Source organism: Scomber scombrus, chromosome 9 (assembly GCF_963691925.1).
Source record: "Scomber scombrus chromosome 9, fScoSco1.1, whole genome shotgun sequence".
Classification (NCBI taxonomy): domain Eukaryota; kingdom Metazoa; phylum Chordata; class Actinopteri; order Scombriformes; family Scombridae; genus Scomber; species Scomber scombrus.
In genome coordinates, this window is record NC_084978.1 from 20,072,665 (window position 1) to 20,096,530 (window position 23,866).

Sequence of the window (23,866 nt, forward strand, 5' to 3'; positions counted from 1 at the left end):
AGCAACTTTTTTAAATAGGAGCAGTATTATGAGGGGCACTGCCATTGGCTGGTATAGAATTCATCATCTTGTAATTGAAAGTTGACCATTACCAAGGCTTAACCACCCTGAAACACAGAGCAGAAATGCACATTTTGTTGAGGAAAATCTGATTTTCTTAACACGAAGCTTCTAGCTCAGAGATTTGTACATTATTAGTGACAGGTGGACTTGCTGAGCATGAGGAAATACAATGTGTGCCCAAAGTGCAAAGGAAGAGAGAATCTACACGTTTAAGAAACAGCAGACTGAGGAGACTGAGAGCCTGCTGATTCTATTGCAGTCAATGAGAGCGTGACAGCTATCAATCTATTAGTTCAGGTTTAGATCAAAGAGTATCACTGGTATGGGAAATGTATTTACATTTTGATAGAGAGAAGGCTGGTGGCAACATTTTCAGGTATGATGTGTGCTTGGAAAGTTAAAACCGTGGGGGTGAGATATGTTTAGAATTTTATTCTGTTCTAAAAAATAAAGAAAAGGTTGCTTTAGCCTGCCTGATGGCATCACACACTGACACGATCTGACAACTGCTGTAAAAGCCCTCACTTTGAACTTAAATTGGTCCAAAGGTACACTTGTATCACAACACAAAATACAACTTTGGAAATTCAAAGTTTTGTGATAGGTTTGAAGTTTGAATGAGGTCTGTAAGATTCAGGGATGTCTGAGCAGTTCAATTTCAAAGGTGATTTTTAAAAAATAATGTAAAATCACTGGAATATGCTACAAAACAGAAAAGAAATACAGCACATCTGCTGAATTTGCCACACAGTTTGACATCTGGATTGTTTTTTTTAAAACACAAAGTATGGAGCAGTTGAGAATGTCCAAAAATGTACAAATGTTAAATAAGAAGAAGTTACAAAATTCAAAAATACAAAAAGTGTGCAATCATACATTAACTTGAATGTGCACTTCCTGAAGAAGACGATGTGCTTGCTGCTGCTGCTGCTGGTTGTGCAACAATTCATGTTAATACTGTGACCCCTGTAACTGTTACATGAGTCACAGTATGCAGCAAATACGTAATATGCATATTCGTCTTCATCATGGTTTGAATTGTCTTACTGTTACTGTTGTGTGTGTGTGTGTGTGTGTGTGTGTGTGTGTGTGTGTGTGTGTGTGTGTGTGTGTGTGTGTGTGTGTGTGTGTGTGTGTGTGTGTGTGTGTGTGTGTGTGTGTGTGTGTGTGTGTGTGTGTGTGTGTGTGTGTGTTTAAATATGGGCTATGGGTATTGTCAGAAAGTTGATGAATCTACTTTATGATTATTATTGAAGTCGTAGTGGGTGGTGGTGGTGTACTGGAGGAGGAGTTATGGCAGAGCTGTTGTATTGGATTGCATAGATTGCACAGATGTACCTAATGTAGCTGGTAAGTGTATATTATTATACATACAAATATCTATATTATAGTTGGAGTATTATTAAAGTATAGTACCTATAGTTGAAATAGAACAAAGGATCCTATGAAGACTGAACTCTAAACTAAGAGTTAAATACTAACTGAACTAATGAGGAAATGGGGAACAGGTGAGTAGACACAGCTGAACTGAAGGTTGGGAGTGGTTGCCTGGGAATTAAGACACTGGGAGCAGGGTTAACAAGGAAGATCCAGGGCAGGTGTGAAGGGAAAGTTTGGAGGGAAAAGCAGAACAGAGACAGACACACACAGACAGACTGGAAGACAGACCAACTAACAAAAGGCAACCAAAGTAATAATTCAGTCTGAGGACATCTGGTGGACAATAGCTACTAAGAAAATAAAGGCATGCTCTCAAGAGTCTGTTGGGTCAGTGACAGAACCATAGCTGTACAAAATTAATCAAACATCAAAATTGCACTTAATGGGCTAAATGTAGTTACTTTCAACTAATGCAGAGCGCCTCACAAATAAAACTGTATAGCCTAGGAAAATGAATACAAAAACAAACATTAAAAGGGGACATTTGACACACTTTAGGTCATGAAAAATGTGAAAATTGTTCCACACTTCAATACTATATCAGTAGAACTATATCAAGTGTTTGAATTTTTGAAGTATGTAAATTAGTAGGTCACAAAGCTGTTACTGACCCGAAATCAGAACATGTTTGCACATCATACGCACTACTTGACTTAATTTTTTTTTATTTTTTTTTGCAAGACACGTGTCTGTACTAAAGAGATCTGGTGACACCTGTGATCAGTGGTGCAGGTCTGACTTTAAGACCTGCTTTGTTGTCCCCGTCATGCTAAGTAACCCGCTGACCCTGCGGTCCCCGTCTGTCTCCTGCCCCCTGCAGAGACTTGATCTCAGGCATCGCGACATTTGATTCCACTTTAACAGGGCGCAGAGCTGCTATCCTCGCGATGAACGAGCTGGTCTGTTAACTGTAGGGAAAAAAAGTGTTGGAAATGAACAGGTCTTAAACTGACGTGATTATTTCCAGGTTTGTAAATTTAGCACAATCCGTGCTACTGTGACCATGAAGTCATCTCCTCCTACTACTGTCTCTGGGAGTTCATCAATTAGCTCTCGACCACAGATAACATTGACTTAATGAACCGTTACTGTAACTAGAATATTATTTCCCTTTTCCCAAATTAATGAGGCCACTAATTGTCTTAATTTGAGTCTGAAAGCCTGGCATTAAGATTTCTCTCTGCCCACCAGAACCACCTCCGTAGCTTCGGGTGTGTGTGAGGATAATTACAGACTAGGCTGCCTTCAACATCAAGAGGTTCACTGTTCCTGCTGAACGATTGTATGAAAAAAAATGTAAATGCTCTATTGTTACGAAATTAAGGAGTCTTTAATTAAAACACCAGAGACACACAAGGCAAAGGCTCACTGTAGCCTATAGACCACTCACGCAGGAGATCACACTCACACACACTACATTTATACGTCATGAAAGCAGTCTACGTAGATATTTAGGGAGGGATGCACAGGCTACATAAACCCCTGGTTCAATATTCTAAACTATGATGTACGATATAATTTTATCTATAATATTTAATAATACATTATAATAATAATTCAAGTCATTACGGCTTCAGGTAGTGATGATTTCCATTATCTATTATTGATTCATTGATTGGGTGTTTGGTCTGTAAAATGTCAGAAAATGGGAAAAAAAATCACCATTCACTATTTAACAAAACCATCCCGACCAACAGTCCACAACCCAAATATGTACAGTTTACTAAAGACGAGAGAAACCAGATAATATTCACATTTAGGAAGCTGGAACCAGATCATTTTCACATTGTTTTTCTTAAAAAAGTGATTCATAATGATTAATCGATTATCAAAATAGTTTTCTTTTGACTGACCAATTGATTGACTAATTGTTGCATCTCTAAAAGCCATACTGCCCTCAGCAATCTTACTACCTGTCATTGTAGGTGTTTTTTGTTTGTTTGTTATAAACTGTTTCTGGAGAATGTACAATCACAGCTGCAGGTCAGTCATAAGTTTCCAAATTCAGTCAAGATGTATTGCAACGTATAGGAAAATATAAGACAATGTTTAATTGAAACATTTCCAATTACTTAATCCCATTTTATTTCTAGAATAAACAAAGGAGTCTTTTAGCCAGTGTACAGGTACCTTCAATTCAACACATGAAGATTAAGATGCCAATAGCACATGAATTTTTACTTCAAATGAAGCATCTCTTTTTTCCCTGTATTGTGTACCAAATTATCTTTCAGGGGACCTCTTACAAAATGGTTACAAAAACACTAACCCACAAAACAAGGTAATGTCTAAAGCCATGGATGTGCTGTAGTTCCTATGAGGTGTTGTAATTTCTTGCACAGGTGGACAAAGACACACTCATAAAAAATAGGTTTGAATTAATTATAGATTGCTTGAGGCCATGGTTGTCCAACTGTGGTTCCCCAGGGATGACTGAGGAGGTTTTAAGTCCTCCTCTAATGAAATGAGGACTGGTTTAATTTCACTATTAGGCCTGCTTCATTTAATAGAAATTAGAGCAATGACACAAGGTATTGGAGCCACTCTCTCCATTATCAGCCCACGTGTGATGATAAAAACTGAAACAAATCTTTCCAAAAAACAGGAATTAAAATTGAGAGAGGCATATGAGGTCATCAGTTACAACCACCTACACTGGGAGGCGTAACAACTTGAGATCGTTAGTGTCAGTTCATTTGCAGCCCCACAGCAACCCTGACACAAGTGTGTTTACACAAGTGGGTGCTGCTTTGGTTGGGCGGGTGTACGATTTAAATAGCTGAGGGTCAGAACAAACTGTTGGGCCTGCTGCCAAGCTCCATCACCAACGTCATCTGGCAGCTGCAGTTGTCTATGGTACCCAGGTTGCCAAGTTAGTGACATATTGAAACCATTGGCAATAAAGTGGTTGTTAAGGCATTTAGAACAAGTTTATTGTCTTTTATTATGTTATGACTGCAGTCTCTTCAATCCATCACTGAAACACAAAATACTGCTCTGCACCTAACTTGTACTGTGTTTATATTCTGTTACTTTAAGACGTGTAGTCCAGAAGCCTGTTCATCATCAGGATAAGTTAAACCCAGAAATTTGGATTTATTTGTTTTTATTTAATCTTTATTTAATCAGGCAGTATCATTTAGATTAAGATCTCTTTTCCAGGAGAGACCTGAGAACAAAAAACATTCATAAGACAAGAACTCAATCAGCATCCAGAAACAACACAACACAATAAACAAGGAATTAAGAAACAGTTACAAGAATCATAAAAACATCAGATAATAAAGCTATAATGTCTCTAGATAACTTAGTAAACCAACTGCTTGGAACGTAGCCCAGACAAATACTCTGATGGTTACACAAACATCTGAAGGATGGGAAATCTTTCTTCCTGCATATGCTTGAGCAAGACCTAACGAGGTTATCAGGAAATTAGCTGCAATACTGGAGGTGAGTCAGGATGGAGGTTAAATATGATAAATTGAAATAAATTAAAACAATTGAATTGTATCTATTTTCAAGTGTACTATTGTCTGTTATTGCTCCTCTATAGTTACCTTGCAGATTCATCTTTAAACTTACAAAAATAAATGACACTTTTGCAAAGTGTAATACATTGTTACAGATCAAACTACTAATGTTTATACAGTAACTAAAATTAGCTCTATACCTTCAACACTGCACCATTAAATGCTGCTTACACATGAATACACCAGTATTAGCAATCCAATAATAGAACATATTATAATAAATACGTGTGCACTTTTACTTAAGTCAGATTTTGAATGCAAACTTTTGAAATATTTTCACATTGTGTTATTACTACTTTTATTTAAGTTAAGCATATAAATACTTCTCCCACCACACCAGCAATAATTATAGCAATAGGCCTAAGTTACATTTAAGTCTAACTTGCAGAATGAGGGTTTTCCAGTTTTTGCATATGACCCCTAACCAGGCTTGGACCAGCACTGAAAGTTTCGACATAGCTCGCCAGTTGACAGTCGTGTTGTCCCCCACCCACCCCATCTCTCTGCCTGGTGGGACACATCAGTCTCTCTCTTGCAGGAGGTCACTAGAAGTTGACCTTAGAAATGTTCTTCACACCTCCTCTGCCTGGCCGCCACTCCCCACTCACGCCCCGCACCAGATGGGAAGTGTAGCCGCATTTTTTTAAGTCTGCACGCAGGGTTACAGGCTGTTGCGCTGGCAGTGGGGCTGAAGGAATGAAATATTCATGGAGCCCGAAAAAAATGAATGGACACCCCGGGACGGAGAGCGTGCCGATTTATTCAACTAAGACCAGGCCTCATTAAACTGCTGGCGGCGAGGCAGGTCACGGTGATTTTCTTTACCAGTGCTCGAGCACGACTGTCACACAAACACAGACACACACAGAGAGAGAGGAACTGAATGCTAAATGTGTGCAAGTCACTATCATCACAACATCTCAGATCTCCCAGCAGAAAGGTCTATGGTGCTCAAGTGGTTCCCCTCTCCTGTAATTGATGACCTAATGAGTGATTAGCTCCTGTGTCGGAGCAGTGAGTGAGGGAGTTGTGTGTGCGCAGCATATGGGAGACGTGGGTGACACTGGTCCTGACAGAGGTGCGTGGCGTGCGTGAGGCGCCAAGGGACACCAGCTGATAGGCACAGGGGCCACGTGACTTACCAAAATTTGTAGCCTAATTTATCTTCCTTGATTTGGTCTCACTTAAGAAATAAAATAATAATAGCCCTACTATTAGTAACAATGATAATAATAGAGTGACTGAACATTTTGCATTAGTGCTTATGCATGTTTTTGTTTAATGATTCATAAATTGCCTTCAGACAACGTATCGGTTATCTTGGCTCTGCCCTAGACAGGTGTGTCTCAAGTCTGTCTCCCACCTGTTCGTTTTATTATTCCTCTGCAAATAATCGCAGAAATATTGTTCACCTTTTACTGTTTGTTTGAGAACAAACTTTAACGTTGCCAGACCCAGTTAAGAAGTCAGTTTCTTTTGCTCATGAGAGAGAAATCCATTTTCCACTGGCAGAAGCGGTGGAGATCCGTGAATGGATGACAACATATCTGACAATTTGAACATGTATAACAATATTAATCATTAAAAACTGCTCCAAAAATAATAGATTCTGAATAACAAATAAATACACTTGGGGGAAATTGTCAAAAAATCTCTTTAAATCCAAGCTCAACAGTAGCTTAATCTGCAAATGAACAGTTTTGTCATGCGTAGTTGTTTCTTTATTTTATGGGAAACTTTAACTTACAGAAAAGTCACCCTGCTATTTTTAACAGGTTCATCTCGAAGCTTTTCAAACATACAAGCCACGCTCCTAAATGATTAATACTTTCGACTACCCTCTGTGTGAAGATAATAATAAGGTCGTGATTGAGTTACAATGCACAATGGAAGAAAAAAGTCGAGCTTTGTCTAATTGTTCTTTGACAGGGTCAGAGGGGTTGTGCGATTGGCTGCTGCCTCCTGAGGCTGCGGGGCTGTCAGGGCTGTTGCAGGGTCGGGAGTGACACCAAGGTGACTCAGGGGGGAGGTTGTATAAAATGCTGGCGCGATGCAAACCACTTCAGAGACGAGGGCATCAACCAGAGTCTTCTGCGTGACCTTTCCCTCCTGTGCACTATCCCACAGCCCTCAATGATGACTGCAATAGCAGAGCTCTCAAGCTGGGCAGAGTACCCGGAGGATTTCACACTGCTGCAGCAGCGCAGTCTGGCCCACATCAACTCCAAAAGTTGGATTTCTTCTAATTCGTTCCGTGCGCTCTCTAGGAGGGACGCACTCGGCTCTGCAGACCCGGGCCTCTCACTGGAGCAACTTGTGCCAACGAGTAAACTGCCTGACGCTGCAGACAACACAAAAACAGACTCTAACATGGCAGCAGAGGGGGGCAAGACGGGCCACTTTGGCCCCCAGAAATACAGGCGCGTTGCAGCCAACGCCAGGGAGAGGAGGAGGATGCACGGCCTGAACAAAGCGTTCGACGAGCTGAGAAGCGTCATCCCGTCTCTGGAAAACGAGAAAAAACTGTCTAAATATGACACCCTCCAAATGGCACAGATATACATCACGGAGTTGTCTGAGATCCTGACCGGTGTGGTTCACCCGGAGTGCAGGAGCCCCCGTCCAAGCGAGACTTCCAGGAGGAATCTGATTCACTCCCTGCAGGATCCGAACCCACTAACAGGAGAGCAGCGGGACCCTACCGCCGCTGTCGGTCACCTTATCATACTTGGACATAAATCTGACCTGGGGACAGGAAATAAAACCACAAGCTCTTCTCACAGCAGTGATGGAGAATCTTCTCATCTCAGTGACATGGAGGAAAGTCATAGTGGAAGACAGTAACTGAGAACAAATAGACACAACTAACTGTCAGTTTCTATCAAAGGAAGTACCAGGAGAGCCATATATTACAGCTTGTAGAATTGTTGATCATGAGATAGTCAAATTCTCCTGTCATAGCTGACTGTAGATGTTGCTCTGCCAAATGAAAAAACGTCCAGGGAAAACACAAATACAACCACTAAGATGTTGAATTTATTCTCTCTCAAGGCCAAGTTGAACTCTTACAGCCTGTTTTTGCACTTTATATGAACTGAACCATCACTAACGACATATCCAGGGTCATTAGTGACATTTTCTAAATTAAAAACAATTATTTTGGTATTTATGTATATGGTGTATTTTATGAGGATTTTTGTTTTGCTACAATAAAGATATAATTGAGAAAACTTTGTGTTTTAAATTGTGTGTATTTTGACATTTAAGTCAGCGGTACATTGCAGTTACATTTCAATACTTTGCGTCTTTTATAACACAAAGCCAAAACAATACTTGGTTACTTGGAATTTCAATTGTATAAACTGTTGATTTATATGAGAGAAATGCTCTTTGTGCTAAGACAGTTAAGAGGACATGGAAGGAAAAAACATAAACTAGAGGAGGTGAATCCCAAAGATGTTGTGTAACTCGTTGACTCGTATAAGGAAGCATCTTTTTTATCAAAGCTGTTTCTATGAAATGTCTCCTTTATGAAACAGTCCTTCAATTTATCTGATGTCAACTTCACACGAAAGAGAAGTATCACTCCAAAGTTTTTTTCGTGGAATCCACTTTTTGCAACAGCAATCCACTGAATAAAACTTCCAGGTCCATTTTTCATACAACACAGAACAACACTGTAAGAATGTATAAGAGCCAAAGTTTGATGCCTAAGAGTGTGTTCCCAGTGGAAGGGATTTTTAAAGAAAGTGAAAAAGGAAGAAGAAACGTATGCTAATTATGCTTTATGATCCTCTATCATGTTTAAAATCGCTCCTTCCAGTCTGTTAACTAATAGCCTACAGAGAAAATGGGGGGCTGCCCACTCCAGAGGGGAGAGGTGGCTGGAACTTCGCCAAGTCCTTAGAAATGATTTCTGCCAGCCTGTGTTTAAAACTGCCAGGGGCCTCTGTGGGGTTAGCACATGCAGAGGAGCTGGTGGCCTCCTCCATCTCCTTCATGTCATCCACTGGCTGCGCCTGTGTATTGTTCGCTGACTGGATGTAGTTACTTGCAGGGGGCTGGCGTTGGTACCGTGCCGGCTTGGGTGGAGCGTAGGAAACAGACTGGGGCAGGGGCAGGTTACAGGGAGGAGGCTGCGGCACAGGTGGAGGGAGGGGTGACGAGGAAGGCTGCAGCTGGAGATCTAAGGGAGTCTCAACAAGTTTCAAGTCTGAATAGATGCACTCTGTATTCTGTTTTACAGGAAATAACTGTTTTTTAGGTATAGGTGGTGTGGCTCTCCTCACATTGTAATAAATGCTGTCATCCATGTCATCATCCAGACTTATAGCCTCCAGGGAATGACACCGTTCATCCTCATCCTCACTTTCTTTTCCCACAGATTCCTTGCTGTTAGTGAGACGACAATGAACAAGAGATGGATGCATTACTTTAAATAAAGAGGCTTCATTAATAGTTGAATAGTGGTTGTCACATTCATCCTCTGTATTTGTATCTGCAGGATTGAAATCAGGAGGACCAGCAGCTCGGTTGGTTTTGGGAGAATGGTGGAGAGGAGACTGGTCACATAATGATCTTCTGTGGGCACTGAATGCCTGGACAGAGGACTTCTTCTCTATGGAGCACTGCCTGGATATAGCCTGAAAGATCTGGGGACTGTTCTTGGACAAGAAGATGAACACTCCCTCTCCTGAGTCACAGCGACGGCCTGCTTCGATGCTGAACCCGCCCTGCAATAACATCCATTCATATACATTGTGAAGAAGTAGTTTGACATTTTTGCATTCTCTCTGACTTTGGAGGGATTTTATCATTACTTTACCTCAACTTGTCCAAATTTGCGTAAGAGCCTGTATGGCCAGCTGTAGATGGTTTGACCAGTCTGGATGGCGTGCAGCGACACAGCCTCACTTTCTGGGCTGATCACATAATCCCCGACCAACTTGCACCTCCTTGACGCCTCTGTGCTCTGGACAGTCACTTGGTACTGGTTTGGAGGAAGGGTCAGCTCTAAACATGAGAAGACATAAAAAATATTTACCACTTAAACATCACAGCACACTGAGACCAGTGAGGCATTGGTGCACGTTCATTTTCCAAAGTTTGAGCAGCAATACATCAGCAAAGGAAATAAATGTACACTGAATATTATTCTCATTCAAACGAGGCAGATTTAAAATTGCTTGTGCTCTGCTAATCTCCCCATGTGACTGTGCTGCCTGGAGTTTTAGAGTGAAGTGTAATCCATTAGAAAATAAAAAGAAATACATTTGTATAAGCCAGAGCCTGCTGACGCTTATACATTCTGGCATTCATGTTTGAATAAATTAGTGGCTGTACCCACTGCTAACAAATAACCAGGGTTTCTGCTGATGACATGAATTTACAAAGCAATGACATTTAAACCTAACATTTCTCTTGCCTTTCCCCCCCCATTAATATAACATATTCACCAATTTGCTCTTACTGCCTTATTAAAGGCTTACCTACGTTATTACTGAGATATGGCAATGTTGCTACAATATTGCTTAAGTTTAATTATGTAAACCACTTTTTAGATGTAAAACCAACAGTTATCGCACCTTTAATGTTGGTATTAATCCCTCTTTGCAGGAAACTGTAGCACGCAACTATGTCATGTACAGCAGGGCACAGTTGAAACAGGAAGTCAGTCTGTACAGTGATGAATGTGTACAATAAACAGTTTTGTGATAACTTTACTGGCCAACTTTGAATAGCCTGAAGGTTTCTAGCATCTGTTCATGTTTGTTGCCCTATCTAACTTCTTTTCAGCAAAATGTTACAGTGTCCCATATCTCAACTATCAACTTGGTGAGTATAATGTTATCATTAAGGAAAGTACAGATGTGAAAACTGTGGAAATAAGACCCAAGCTCTAAAAAAGTGGAATAATCCTTTTATTAATCACCTGTTTGTTTATTTTTATAGATATTTTATTGATCCATTGAGGCAATAAGGGAGAGATGATAGTTTATGCTGTGTCCTGATGACAACCACACTACAACAGACACTCAAAAGAAACCCAAATACTGATATTAATGTTATTTTTTGACTGTTTGTTGACTGATCTGCTGTCATCTGCATCTTAACGAGTGTTACCGGTTTTCCAAGATGAGTAAAGATCATTGTCCTCCATGGTCAAGCCATTTCCTCTCTCGAAATCCCCTTTGTCTGACTCTCCAGGATCCTTCTGTAAACACAGTGGCATGGTAAATATTACATGGAGTGTACACTACTCTCTTATCTTAGTTTTATGACTTCAAAGAGGCAAGATGCAAGAAGGAGCATAGCTTGTGCAAGCACAAGAATTAGAGAAGTGGAGTGACAGAAGTTACAGATACTGTATTAACTTCCTCAATGCGCTATCTATCTCTGATTGTGGATACAGCTTATCCCCTACTTTCCCAAATTATCTCACTTCAACTGATATAAAAGGAAAAGAGGAAAGTTGTACTGGTCAGGAGGAGACATGTGTACCTGGAAGGCTAGAAGAGAGAGGGCACTCAGCCAATCCTGGCTTGTCATGGAGGCAAGGGTGTAGGTGCTCTGTGTGGTGTTCAAGTAGAAGGCGGTGCACCTCGAGGGGCAAGACTCCTTAGGAGCAGGGGTGACACTGAGGCAGTCACTTAGCCGCACAACCTTTCTCTCTGGTGTTCTCAGCCGGCTGGCCTTCTTCGGGTCAGTAATAGCATTGCTGTCAATTACAGTATAGAACTCCAGCCGGCCGACTCCTGTAGAACTGGGTTTAAAAAGTACCAACCATATTTTGCGCCATGTTTTCTGTTGTAGATGACAGAGGGGGAAATGGGAAAAGTTAAATTCTCTTAATAAGTGTATTTTTTGGTATAGTTTTGAGTGGTTTAGATCTTACATAAAGCTACTGCTTTAGTTCCCCTAGGGAGTTTTTAATTTTTTTTTTCATTTTATGTTCAGGTATTCTTTTCTGTCTGTTTATGCGGCCATGAGTTAAATCAGCATACATCTGATTCAGTAGTTACACAGATGACAACATGTCTGCTAAACATTATCTGCACCTTGTTTAACAACTTTATTTACTGCAATTCAGAAATCAGTTAAGTTAAATAAGTACACGAGAGAGATTGTGGTTGTAATTGAGAAGGCCAAGAGAGAGGCTAATTTCACCCCTTTAAACACTAAACGTCTGACTAAAAATCTGTGGAAAATGTTAATTTTGAATTTCACATTCACAGCAACACTAGAGTGGCTGCCTACTACTTAAAGAACAGTACCATAAACCATTCTATTTAGTTTTCTTAAATATGTAGTTGCCCACATCATATAGCTACACAGATAAACAATGAAAAAAGACAAATTTTTTAGAGTAAAGAACATTGGAAACTTCCACCATTTCTGATACCTTTGAACATGTTTTTTAGCTTGCAAGAGCCTGATCGGGTATATCCAATGCTGTTGGTCAGGATGTAGACCAGCTGTGGTTGAGACCAATAAAGCAAGGACAGCACACAACATGATGCTACACTTGCTTCATACACCCACAGACTAAGTGACCACAGCTTCCCTGTAGATGTACGGATGTGCACTTGTCTTGCAATAAGTAACACTGTCAAAATCGTTTTTACCTTCTATATGTTTTACTGTATGTTTTCTGATCTACAGTTTTACAGTTTTTGTATTATTTTAATTGTTTTTGTTGTTTCTTTTTTTATTTTACATCTTGAGTCACACTGTATGGGTTAGGGTTAGTATGTATGTTTGTATGAATGCTTTAAAATAATGCTTTTGTATAAAAACATAAAAAGTATTCAAGAAACGACTATCTGTGGTCTTAAAAGGCTGAAAAAAAATTATACAAGCAGCCTGCAACTATTTTTAAAGTTAGTGAAACCACAGGAGGGGTTTTCACAAAATGAATCATACTGAACATCTTTAGCCTTCTGAAAACCAGTAGATCAACATCTTTATGAATCAGAATAGTATCTTGAGCTGGTAATTTTAACACTTTAAGTTTCACATGTCACTCAACTTGGCCAAAGGTAACTTTTATCAAACTGATGTCACGAGTTATGATTGAGAGATACTTAGAAATAAGACTAGTCAAACAAAGAATGTGCTATCTAAATATAAAATAGTACTGACAGAATAAACATGGGTATATATTTAAGACACACTTTTACCACACTTAAAGAAATGATTCAGTTTGAGTGTATGCTAGCAATAACATTAGATTAAGATGATATATGTCTAAATCCAGATTTGATTAAACTTCTGATTTAAATTCGAGTGGAATTAGATTCATTTTCAAGTAGGTCAGTAACCCTACAATAAGTGTCCACCCAGGCAAGTTTAAGGGGAGAGAGGGAAGGGATGATGCTGAAACCACGATGCCATTTTGTGAACATATTTAATATACTGTATGCTACCCTGCAAGGAGGCATTTCCTGTAACATATTTTCAGAAATGCAAACGTTCACAAAATACTAAAACCTTTTTCTGACTTTCAGCATTTAATTAGAAGTAATATTCTTTCAGAAGTCTACCACTGGATGACACATTTGCATTCATTTTAGCAAAAGGTTCATTGAAGGTTTCACTGGTGCACTTTTGAAGCCAACTGTTGTCTCAGATAGTGTAAAAGTGTAAAACTGGATATTCTGAGAGATTTTTCTCTGCATCCAAAGACTTTGGATACACAATACTCTATGTTAAGACTTTGAGTATTTGTACTGCAAACTGAGCATCGGCATATTTCTACTATGCAATGCATGCGAGCAAAACATATTAACCACCAATGTTCTCCACCAACCAGCTGATAAGTTGCCACACAGACAAAAATAAGATGAGCCACAATATGCACTTCTATCAAGTATCATTAATATATCCATTAAACTTACTTTTGCAAACTTGACTCCCTGAAGGTACAACATCCCCTCCTTGTAGATGACATCCATGCTTGTAAGCAATCTCTCTCTAATATAATAGTTGTTGTCGCTTTGTGGTCAAGGTTTAACTAGGAAAGAGGTTCAAATATGGTTTCCTACACCGTGTAAATAATTGTTTCCATTGCGTCATCAGCAAGTTTCATTCTGTTATGTTCTGTTCATCAAACGCGGGCAAAAGTCAAGCTATCTCTGATCTCTGCAACTTCACTGTTGCAAAAGAAAGGACAGAGTTTGTGTCTTGCTTGACTCAAACTTCCCTTTGCATTATTCTAGCAGTTTTAGCAACTTCCTCACCATACAAAAACTGTACCACACCTTTCTCTTTTTCAAAATGAACATAAAAGATGGACAGATATAGCAGTTTTTATTTACAATCAGAGTAAAAAAATATGTTACACACCCTGAACAAGTATGAGAAAAATTAGGATTGGGGGAAAAAAGATGCAAGTAACTGATCATTTCATCTGACGGACCTGCCAACTATGTTAGGTGATGATTATAATACACTTCCTTACTTCAATGACATGACACATAACTGTACAGTTTCGTCAGAAAATGTTTTTCTGTTCTCTCTAGCATTGAATAGTTTTCCATATAATGAGGAACTCTTTAAAAGTCCATTGAGCTATGAGCCAGGTAGTCTTTCCGCCCAATGTTGGTGACCTGCTTGGTCTGCATGGCCTCCAACTTAGGACAGTCTGTAATACGATGACCGAGACCACCGCAAAACGTACAGCCCCTCTCCCCTGTGAAAACACAAGAATAAAGTATGTTAGAAAGAGAAAAATTGAAAGTGAGCTGAGTTGATGAGATTATATGAGAGGAACAATTAAAAGTAACCACAAAGTTATTACACAGCAGACCATATATGAAAAGCATGTAGGCCTAGAAAAAAGATATGAGTTAGATTTACTGTGAAAGACTCACCTCCAATATCCAACATGGTCTCGTCTCCCGTCTGGAGCACCTGGAGGACTGGCGGAACCTTCTGCTTGGCTTCAATAAGCAGGGCTTTCAGATCCATCAATACTGACTCATCTGAGAGAGGAAACGTAAACCCACCGTTACCATAGTGTCATTTAACACTGAATTAGGCTATATAGATCTACTGCAAATAATTCTGAAAATCAATACCCTAACCCTTCATATTTAAGAATTGTATTATTTTCATGTTACAGATATGTATGTATGTATTGTTCCTTACCACAGCCTTTATTGATGAATGTTGTGGCAATACCAGTTTTACCAGATCGTCCAGTTCTTCCAATTCTATGGACTGTAAAAGGACAATTTCAACAAACAAGCTTACACAATCAAAAGGAGAACTGACGCTTACATAATGTGCCAATTCTTAAGAGGCCAGACCATAAACATAATGCTCTCACCATAGTTTTCTATCTCCTCAGGCATGTCATAATTCACTACATGCTGGATTGCTGGGAAATCCAGACCCTTGGAGGCCACGTCTGTGGCAACCAGGACATCTTTCTTTCCTTCTTTGAATGCCTCTATGGCTTTTGTTCTTTCCTCCTGATCTGAAAACAATCAAAAAATATGATACTTTAAATTTGGCAAAACAATGAAAAACACATGATGGAAATTAATCAACCTACAGTACTTTCTTTATACTCCCTATCAGAACTGTGATACAGAAAGGGTGACATCTAGTGGTAATGATGAGCAACTACACAACATTTGTACGGACACAAGTGCTGTGAAATGCACTTGGGTTGGACATTGCTGATGTGCACTGACTTTTAAACATTTTCATGACAAGGACAGAAAGGACTTCATACCCTTTCCTCCATGGATGGCCACTGCCTCCACCCCTTTTAGCAGTAGATACTCATGGATGGCATCTACATCAGCCTTCTTCTCAGCAAATATCAACACCTGTGAAAATGAACATGAAATATTTTACAACTCTTGACATGTTTGATTTATGTATTTTACATATACTTCAACAGGTGGTAGTACTGACAGGAGGTGGTGTTTTCTGGAGACACTCCAGCAGGTACACCATCTTGGCCTCCTCTTTGACGTATTCCACTTCCTGCTCAAACACACAATTGAGTCAAGTTCAGACAATTTTAACCATGCATGTACCCTGATTTAGAAAGCACAAACCTTTTTCAGTGAAGGATAAACATACCTGGATGACATCCAAGCTGGCAGCTCCTGCCCTGCCCACGTTAATCGTGATGGGTTTGACAAGAGCGCTCTTTGCAAAGTTCTGGATCTTCTTTGGCATAGTGGCACTGAAGAGCAGGGTTTGTCTTTGTCCCTAGGACATAGAAATAACACATTATAGCTTTCATCTCCCATTCTCAGGTTTACTGCAAACTTTTAGCAGAAAAAAAAATCCAGTGTTGGAATGGGGAGTATTTAAGGTACCTGTGTATAAGATTTAGGGGGATCTATTAGCAGAAATGGAATATGATATTCATAAGTATGTTTTCGTTAGTGTATTAATCACCTGCAACTAAGAACTGTTATGTTTTCATTACTAAAGAATGAGCCCTGTATATCTACAGAGGAAGTGGGTCCTCTTCCATGGAGCCTGTCATATTGTGCCTCCATGTTTCTACAGTAGCCCAGAACAGGCAAACCAAACATTGGCTCTAGAGAGGGCCGTTACTGATTTTCATAAGTTTAATGGCCAATGTACGTTCTCCTACACGCTTGAAAAGGAGGTGTAAAGGCAAGGGATATTCATTTGTTGATGTGATACCCCTCCTATTACAAAGTACCCTGGACTACTATTAAAGCTCTGTGTAGTAGATATATAATGGCCTCTTTGTACTCAAAAGCTAAGTTTAGTAGATATATTTAGAAAGACTTGAAAGAAATGCAACCATAATTATTCAGTGTGAAAATCAGAAAAAAGACCAACGTAAATGTCCAAGTGCATATGTATAATTTCATGCTTACACAGATAAAATGTCACTGTTCATTGATATGCATTGTCTGCTATAAATGAGTAAATTAAAAAGTAAGGCCTCACCTTGAAATAGGAGAAAATGGTCCTGATGTCCTCCTCAAAGCCCATGTCAATCATCCTATCAGCCTCATCCAGGGCCAAGTAGCGACAGATGTCCAGACTCACCATCTTCTTCTGCAACAAGTCCATCAGACGCCCAGGGGTGGCGACCATCATGTGGACACCACTATAACCAGGAGGAAATGCCGATTCAGATGGAAAATGAACCCAAAACACTGATTAATTTCTTAATTTCTTTAATTCAAGTATTATTAACATCAAACTGTAGTCAAGTGATTTGTTGTTTATTACTGTCCACTAACACAATATGGCACAAAATATGTTTTTAAAATACAGTATTAGTGTGTGAGTCTTGTTGTGAAATACACAGCATTCGCTTACTATGCAAGAGTCATACATCCAGTTCAAATACAAATACTGGATAAAAGACAGGAACTTTTCCACACGAACATTTACTCTTACTTACTGTTTAACTACCTCCATCTGCTCCTTGACAGACATCCCTCCGATGCAGAGGGCAGTGCGCAACTGGGGAGCTCCCTCCTCCTCCAGCAGTTTGCAGTAGTATTCTATGATGCCATGTGTCTGTCTCGCCAACTCACGCTGGGGTGAAAGGAGGGGTAAGAATATCAGATATAGTTCAGGAGTGATGAGTTTAATAAAAGAGATTCTCACAGCTAGAGTCATCATGCCTAAACAGCAAACAAAGAGAAAAATAATTTTTCTGTCTTTAATTGTCCCTCTCAGTTTTATAAGTTTGCATGTGCAAACTTAATTAATGACCTATGATTATGATTAAAAAGGTTAGTCTTACTGAAGGACAGATGATGAGTCCATATGGACCCTCTCTCTTGAAGAAAGGCAGCCTTTTCTCCTGCTCCAGGGAAAACATGATGATGGGCAGAGTGAAGACCAAAGTCTTTCCAGAGCCAGTAAAGGCGATGCCAATCATGTCCCGACCTGACAGACTACAGAAAACAGTGTCAATACATTTGCATGTATTTAACATACAGTACATATTATGTATACTGTTTGTAGAGTATGTTTCCATATACTGTACTTACACTGTAGGGATTCCTTGAATTTGAATTGGTGTTGGGTGTACAATGCCCTTCTTCTTCAGACCTTTCAGAATTGCTGCAAACACATGAACAGACCATTTGTTCATCATTACTCATCACCAAGACCTCACAAAGACAGACAAAGTGTGTTTTTCAGGGGTGGGACGGTTCAAAAAATCCAAGGTTCGGTTCATATCACGGTTTTGGGGTCACAATTTTCAGTTCGGTTTGGTTTATGTTGTTCGCGTCTGTTTTTTTTTTACACTTCATTTCTCATATTTTCAGACTGGATGACTGCATCAAGGCAAGAGTGCAATAAAGATTAATAAAAATTAAAGCCGCAAGCGGCGATGGCGGGCCCTCGCTCACCCATGCCACCGCGGGGCCTGAGGCATGGCGGGGCTGTGGCGTGAAGCAGAAAGTGAGAAAAAACCTGGAAGGAGGCCAAAAATGCAACGTTTCGTTCATCCAGTAGGGGGCAGTCACAGGTAGTTACACATATGGTCTGGTGTGTTCAGGGCGGCCACTCATCAGTCATGTGAAGTTTGGAGTGAATTGGACAAAGCATGAAGGAGTTATGAGAGGTTGATGGTTCATCCACCAGGGGGCAGTAGAGTGTAACAAAACACAAGCGGTTGCGTTCAGGGTGGGACAGTGATTACATATGTGAAGTTTTGTGGAAATCGCACAATGATGATGTAAAATATGGCACTTCCTGTTTCCACTAGGGGGCGACACGAGTGAGATCGCCTATGAGCGAATGGAGACGTTGAGGTCGGCACCCTGGACCTGTGTACCAATTTTCATGATGATACGAGTTCAATAAAGCCATCAAAAAGCCAAACGTATTTTCATGGCGAGGAATTGATGGTCGCCGCGTCACCACACGGACGCCATTACTCGTAGCTTCACAGTCTTCACAATGTAGCTTCACCAACTGGTTCTGAATGAAGTTGATGGGGCAAAGTATGTAATTTTAATGAATCTTAGTTAACTTCCCGTTACCACCGGGGGGCGCTATGAGTTACGTGGGAAGTTAATATATCGGGACGTTCAGGGCGGAGCCATCATCATGTCCAGCAAGTTTGAAGCTGATTGGATGAAGTATGTGGGCGTGAGAGCCACTCGTATGTACATGGCGAGCACGCCAAAGTTAGTTGAGCCCTGGCAGACACGCCCTTTGACCTACGGATGCGCAGAGCACAACTTAAGCTCAGCTAGGTCTGGAGATGTTGCGTACCTAATTTGAACTTGATTGGGCGAACGCTGTGGGAGGAGTTAATTTTAGGCGGGAAAAATCAAAACCAAAATGGCCGACTTCCTGTTGGGTTGAGGTCATGAGGTCAAGAGGCTTTTTTGCATATGTGGGTATAATACATATGTGTACCGAATTTTGTGAGCATAGGACAAAGTTAGCAAAATTCCCTATGGGCATTTTTGGACTTTGTAGGGGGCGCTATTCCGCCATTCTGCGTCGACCATGTGCGACCACCCAAAAATATCGAATTTCGGATGAGGACGGATGTCCGTGCAAAAGTATAAGCATGTTCGCATTTGGGAAAGGGGCGAAATTGGGGCACGAAATGTCGGAAGAATAATAATAATAATAATAATAAACATTACAATTTCAATAGGGCTTTCGCCAGGCGACTTACAGTCGCCGCTCGGGCCCTAATAATAATAATAAACATTACAATTTCAATAGGGCTTTCGCCAGGCGACTTGCAGTCGCCGCTCGGGCCCTAATAAACATTACAATTTCAATAGGGCTTTCGCCAGGCGACTTGCAGTCGCCGCTCGGGCCCTAATAATAAACATTACAATTTCAATATAGCATTTTTCCCCGGGGGTCTTCCATACCACATGATTACTTGATTACTTGATTACTTTGGGGTCACTTGCACTTTGGGGTCACTTGCACTTTGGGGCATGAACGAATTTCAATAGGGCTTTCGCCAGGCGACTTGCAGTCGCCGCTCGGGCCCTAATAATAAACATTACAATTTCAATAGGGCTTTCGCCAGGCGACTTGCAGTCGCCGCTCGGGCCCTAATAAACATTACAATTTCAATAGGGCTTTCGCCAGGCGTCTTGCAGTCGCCACTCTGGCCCTAATAATAATAATAAACAATACAATTTCAATAGGGCTTTCGCCAGGCGACTTGCAGTCGCCGCTCGGGCCCTAATAATAATAATAATAAACATTACAATTTCAATAGGGCTTTCGCCAGGCGACTTGCAGTCGCCGCTCGGGCCCTAAAAATACTTAGTAGTATAACACTAGCCAACAGTCATGTATGAAGGAAACTTTTAAATTAGTGCCTCAGATGAATTAACATTATTTTACACACACTGACTAGGGCGTGAACACAGGCTGGGGTCTGGGATTCCCCCCAGAGAAACACGTCATCAGGAGGGATTCCCACTTGACCGGCCCTAACTGAAGGAGGAAAAGATCATAACAATATAAAGAGCATGAAAACCATTGTGCATGCATGCTCCATAATACATTCATTAGTTTGATGAAGTTACTAGAAATGTCATGTGTTTTCTGCATCAGTTATTTTTTTAATATGCTCATTGATTGTTTGAGTACCCTCCCATTTGTTTGTGTGTAGTTTGGCTGCTTTGCTATAATCAACCTGCATCTGGAGATGGTGAGGCTCTCACAGGTCAGTAGCTGCCGGTGTTCGTACTGTTGGAAAGCTTGGCACGGAGCAAAAGCCTCCATCCTCCATAGGTCCCACGTATAATAATGTAACGCTTCAGCATTGTGCCAAATGAATTAAAAAAAATTTAAAAAAAACTTTACTGGGTTGCTGGCAAAGCTTACGTTGCACCTGTCATGAACCGAACAATACACATGTGCCCTGAACTGTGACAAGCGTACCGAACGGGACAGATTTTTTTAATGAACCGTTCCACCCCTAGTGTTTTTCATGTGTAGTACAGGGAGTGTGGTGTAACCTGGTGGAAGCTTCATCTCCCTGAAGCTTTTGATTGGAGGAGGGATGCCATCTCCATCAACAAGGATGTGAAACTTCTTCCTCACTCGGTCATTTCTAGTGTCGGGCATATTCAGAATGTAGCGTGGCGCCTTCCAGCTAAAAAGAACATTCAGGTTATAGGATAGGCAATCACAATCCACAGGCAATATTACTTCATAATTAAATAGCCTTTCTATCAAATTCACTGATTAGAATCTCACCTAGTTTTGATTGGATCATCATATATGATACCTTTGGCCATTTCCTTCACGGACATCAAAGCTGACAGAGAAAAAACAGAATTCCTCGTAGTTGGTTTTGCAGATAAAATGCATTTTTAAAATCTGAAAAATTATGAATGTAATTCTGATAATAGTCTCAACATTTCTTCACAGGAACCTGACAGCGTTATTATTTTACCTCTGCCCTCTTTAACACTCTCCAGAATCTTCTCTTCCTCTTTCAGCTGCTTCTCCTTGGCTGACTCCTTTCGGGCTGTAGATAAAAAAAAAAAGAAAAAAAAAAGACATAAAATAAGTAAGATATACTCACGTTAAGTAAAGTGACAAGAATAAAACAGCCAGCTATAACATTCCACAGTAGGCGTTCTTTGAACTCGATACCTTCTGCTTTTTCCTTGAGGTGCTGATGCTGGTCAAGGAGACTGACATTGGAGCGTGGACCGAGACCCTCATCCTCGTCCCTCTGCTCCTCCCCACTGTCCTTCTGTTCCTCGTCCACTGCCTTTCCTCGCAGACGCAACATTTTCTGAAGCTATAAACATATTCAAAAATGCATTCAGTTTGTTTATGTGACAGGTGTGCCCAATGAGCAATCATGCAAAGGCCCATATCCAATCACTTACCATTTGGTGTTTCCTTATTTTGACAGGAACGTATGGAACATAGTCATCATCCTCTGATCCCTCAGAGCCAGACCTGTCCTCCTCCCCATTGGATCTCTGTACAAAAATAATACATCCATTAGGGTTAAAGCCTCTGGAGAGAGACATTTTCCTGATACTGTGCAACATGAAGCAGCATGAATGAAACAGATTCTGAGACAGTGGTTTCCTTCAGAAGTCTATGCCCAGATCATGTGTGCAAATCAAAATAGAAATGGCCAGCAGTGGTATTCACTGAATGTGACTGATCTGCTCATACATCCCGACTTGTGCCTCAAGGATTGACAACATAATCATTCAATTATTTGATATGCTTTTCTAAGCAGCATTCAAAACTATGAAAATTATAGTCAGCAGAAGGCACCGCTGATTTGGCATCTTTCTGTAGGCTGTAAGTTTCAGACTTGCTTTTGTTAGAGCTTTGGCAATGTTTACAATACATTCCTCAACTTTTAATTTCCCCTACAGTACTCAAGTCTTAGCTTTGTCCTGTGTTGGTTACAGGGTTAGATAAGTATTTGCAGCAGTAGGTAATGTATTGTGGTAAAAGTAGTGTTTTGGTCCCTCTTACTGATAAGACATCATTAGATTATTAATACTGAAGCATCAGTGTGTAAGCAGAGCTAGTCTGAAGTACTTTATATACAATTAGCTGGTTTCGTCAGGTGGACCTAGGGGTCGGGCCCCTCCAAAGGGTCACCAGATAAATCTGATGGGTTGTGAGATGATTAATGGGAGAGGAAAGAAGAAGAAAAGCAAAATTGTGATACACAAATATGTTTTCAGTTTTGATTTTTGGTGAAATATTGGATCATTTGAACATTTATTGAAATTAAAAAATGTGAGAAGTTTAGAGGGAGAAATCAGTATTTAGTGGAGCTGTTAACAACTTGGACACCTGAAATGTGACCCAAAATACACACTGCTTAAAGCCAAAAGGTTGGAAACCACTGGTATCATCTTTAACAATGCGTTGTGTTTTAAAGGCTTGTTATATTATCCATTGTGTCAAACCTTCATACTAATAAGTATAATGGAATAGAAAGTACAATATTTAAGAGTGTAAGTATACAGTAGCATAAGTAGCTCAAAATTGTGTTTTAGTACAGTACTTCAGTAAATGTACTAACCAAAGGATAATCAAAATATTTTGATGTGATGATTCATGTTAGTCTGTTAAATTCATACAATGGCCTTAAGTGTTGGACCTAATTGACCACACAATTTAAGTCATTTCAGGAAGTGGTAAGTTAGTAAATTATATTTATGCGCTGAAAAATGAAGGCACGCTTGTTGTATTGATATAAATCCAAAACTCTGAGCTGATTTGTAACTTTGTGAACGTCACACTTACGTAATGACCACATATGTTGTTACAGGATAAAAAAAGAGCGTGTAAATTTGTATTAAATCCAGTTAAATATCATGTTGTCCAGGATCTTTAGACTATTAATCGACACACCATAAGGCTTTAAACGCGCAAGGTATTATGTACTATGTAACCCAAGTGAAGCGCACAATAGTGATACTATCGCTAGCTAGCATTAGTTAGCCTGGTGTAGCCTTTTCACAGTGAGAACGACAGAATAAAGTTAAACTTACCTTTTTGGGTCGATTTTCGGTCTCCATCTTATTAACGAATACGGTAACGCCGCCTCTGTGTTTAAGCTATGCAGTTACTGATTAAGTAGTCACGCTATAATTCAATAAATAAATACAATCCGCATGTTTACACACTACAGGAAGCTTTGGTACTATACGGGACGCTGCAAGGGCCAAACTTCATCGACGCGAAGCGGCAGCGTCCAGGTATCCACAGCGCCTGCCCTCTGTTTCAGTGTGCCATTAATAGCATATCATAGAGCAACCAAAAACATCAACATAGAAAGCAAACACCACACTTTATTTTTTGTCAAAACTGTATTGTTTTAATCT

At 40.2% G+C, this 23,866-nt stretch overlaps 3 protein-coding genes across 3 annotated transcripts; 1 reads left to right on the top strand and 2 right to left on the bottom strand.

Annotated features, from left to right (window-relative positions):
* The first annotated feature begins 6,194 nt into the window (after window positions 1-6,194).
* On the top strand, window positions 6,195-8,104 carry atoh1b (atonal bHLH transcription factor 1b). Its single transcript, XM_062425603.1, has one exon. The coding sequence runs from the start codon at window positions 7,167-7,169 to the stop codon at window positions 7,875-7,877; it is 711 nt and encodes a 236-aa protein (XP_062281587.1). The 5' UTR covers window positions 6,195-7,166; the 3' UTR covers window positions 7,878-8,104.
* A 202-nt stretch (window positions 8,105-8,306) lies between these two features.
* dok3 (docking protein 3) lies at window positions 8,307-14,166 on the bottom strand. The gene is made up of 5 exons (XM_062425604.1): window positions 13,931-14,166; window positions 11,535-11,837; window positions 11,157-11,247; window positions 9,859-10,046; window positions 8,307-9,766 (listed from the first exon to the last, which is right to left on the bottom strand). Exons 1-5 carry the CDS (start codon window positions 13,985-13,987, stop codon window positions 8,873-8,875), a joined length of 1,533 nt encoding a protein of 510 aa, XP_062281588.1. The 5' UTR covers window positions 13,988-14,166; the 3' UTR covers window positions 8,307-8,872.
* A 159-nt stretch (window positions 14,167-14,325) lies between these two features.
* LOC133985814 (probable ATP-dependent RNA helicase DDX41) lies at window positions 14,326-23,687 on the bottom strand. Its single transcript, XM_062425527.1, has 17 exons — window positions 23,534-23,687; window positions 21,893-21,988; window positions 21,651-21,801; window positions 21,448-21,522; window positions 21,249-21,309; window positions 21,008-21,144; window positions 18,044-18,116; window positions 17,794-17,947; window positions 17,446-17,582; window positions 16,983-17,145; window positions 16,131-16,262; window positions 15,960-16,031; window positions 15,775-15,871; window positions 15,364-15,513; window positions 15,183-15,254; window positions 14,906-15,016; window positions 14,326-14,724 (listed from the first exon to the last, which is right to left on the bottom strand). Exons 1-17 carry the CDS (start codon window positions 23,558-23,560, stop codon window positions 14,588-14,590), a joined length of 1,845 nt encoding a protein of 614 aa, XP_062281511.1. The 5' UTR covers window positions 23,561-23,687; the 3' UTR covers window positions 14,326-14,587.
* Between the last annotated feature and the right edge of the window lie 179 nt (window positions 23,688-23,866).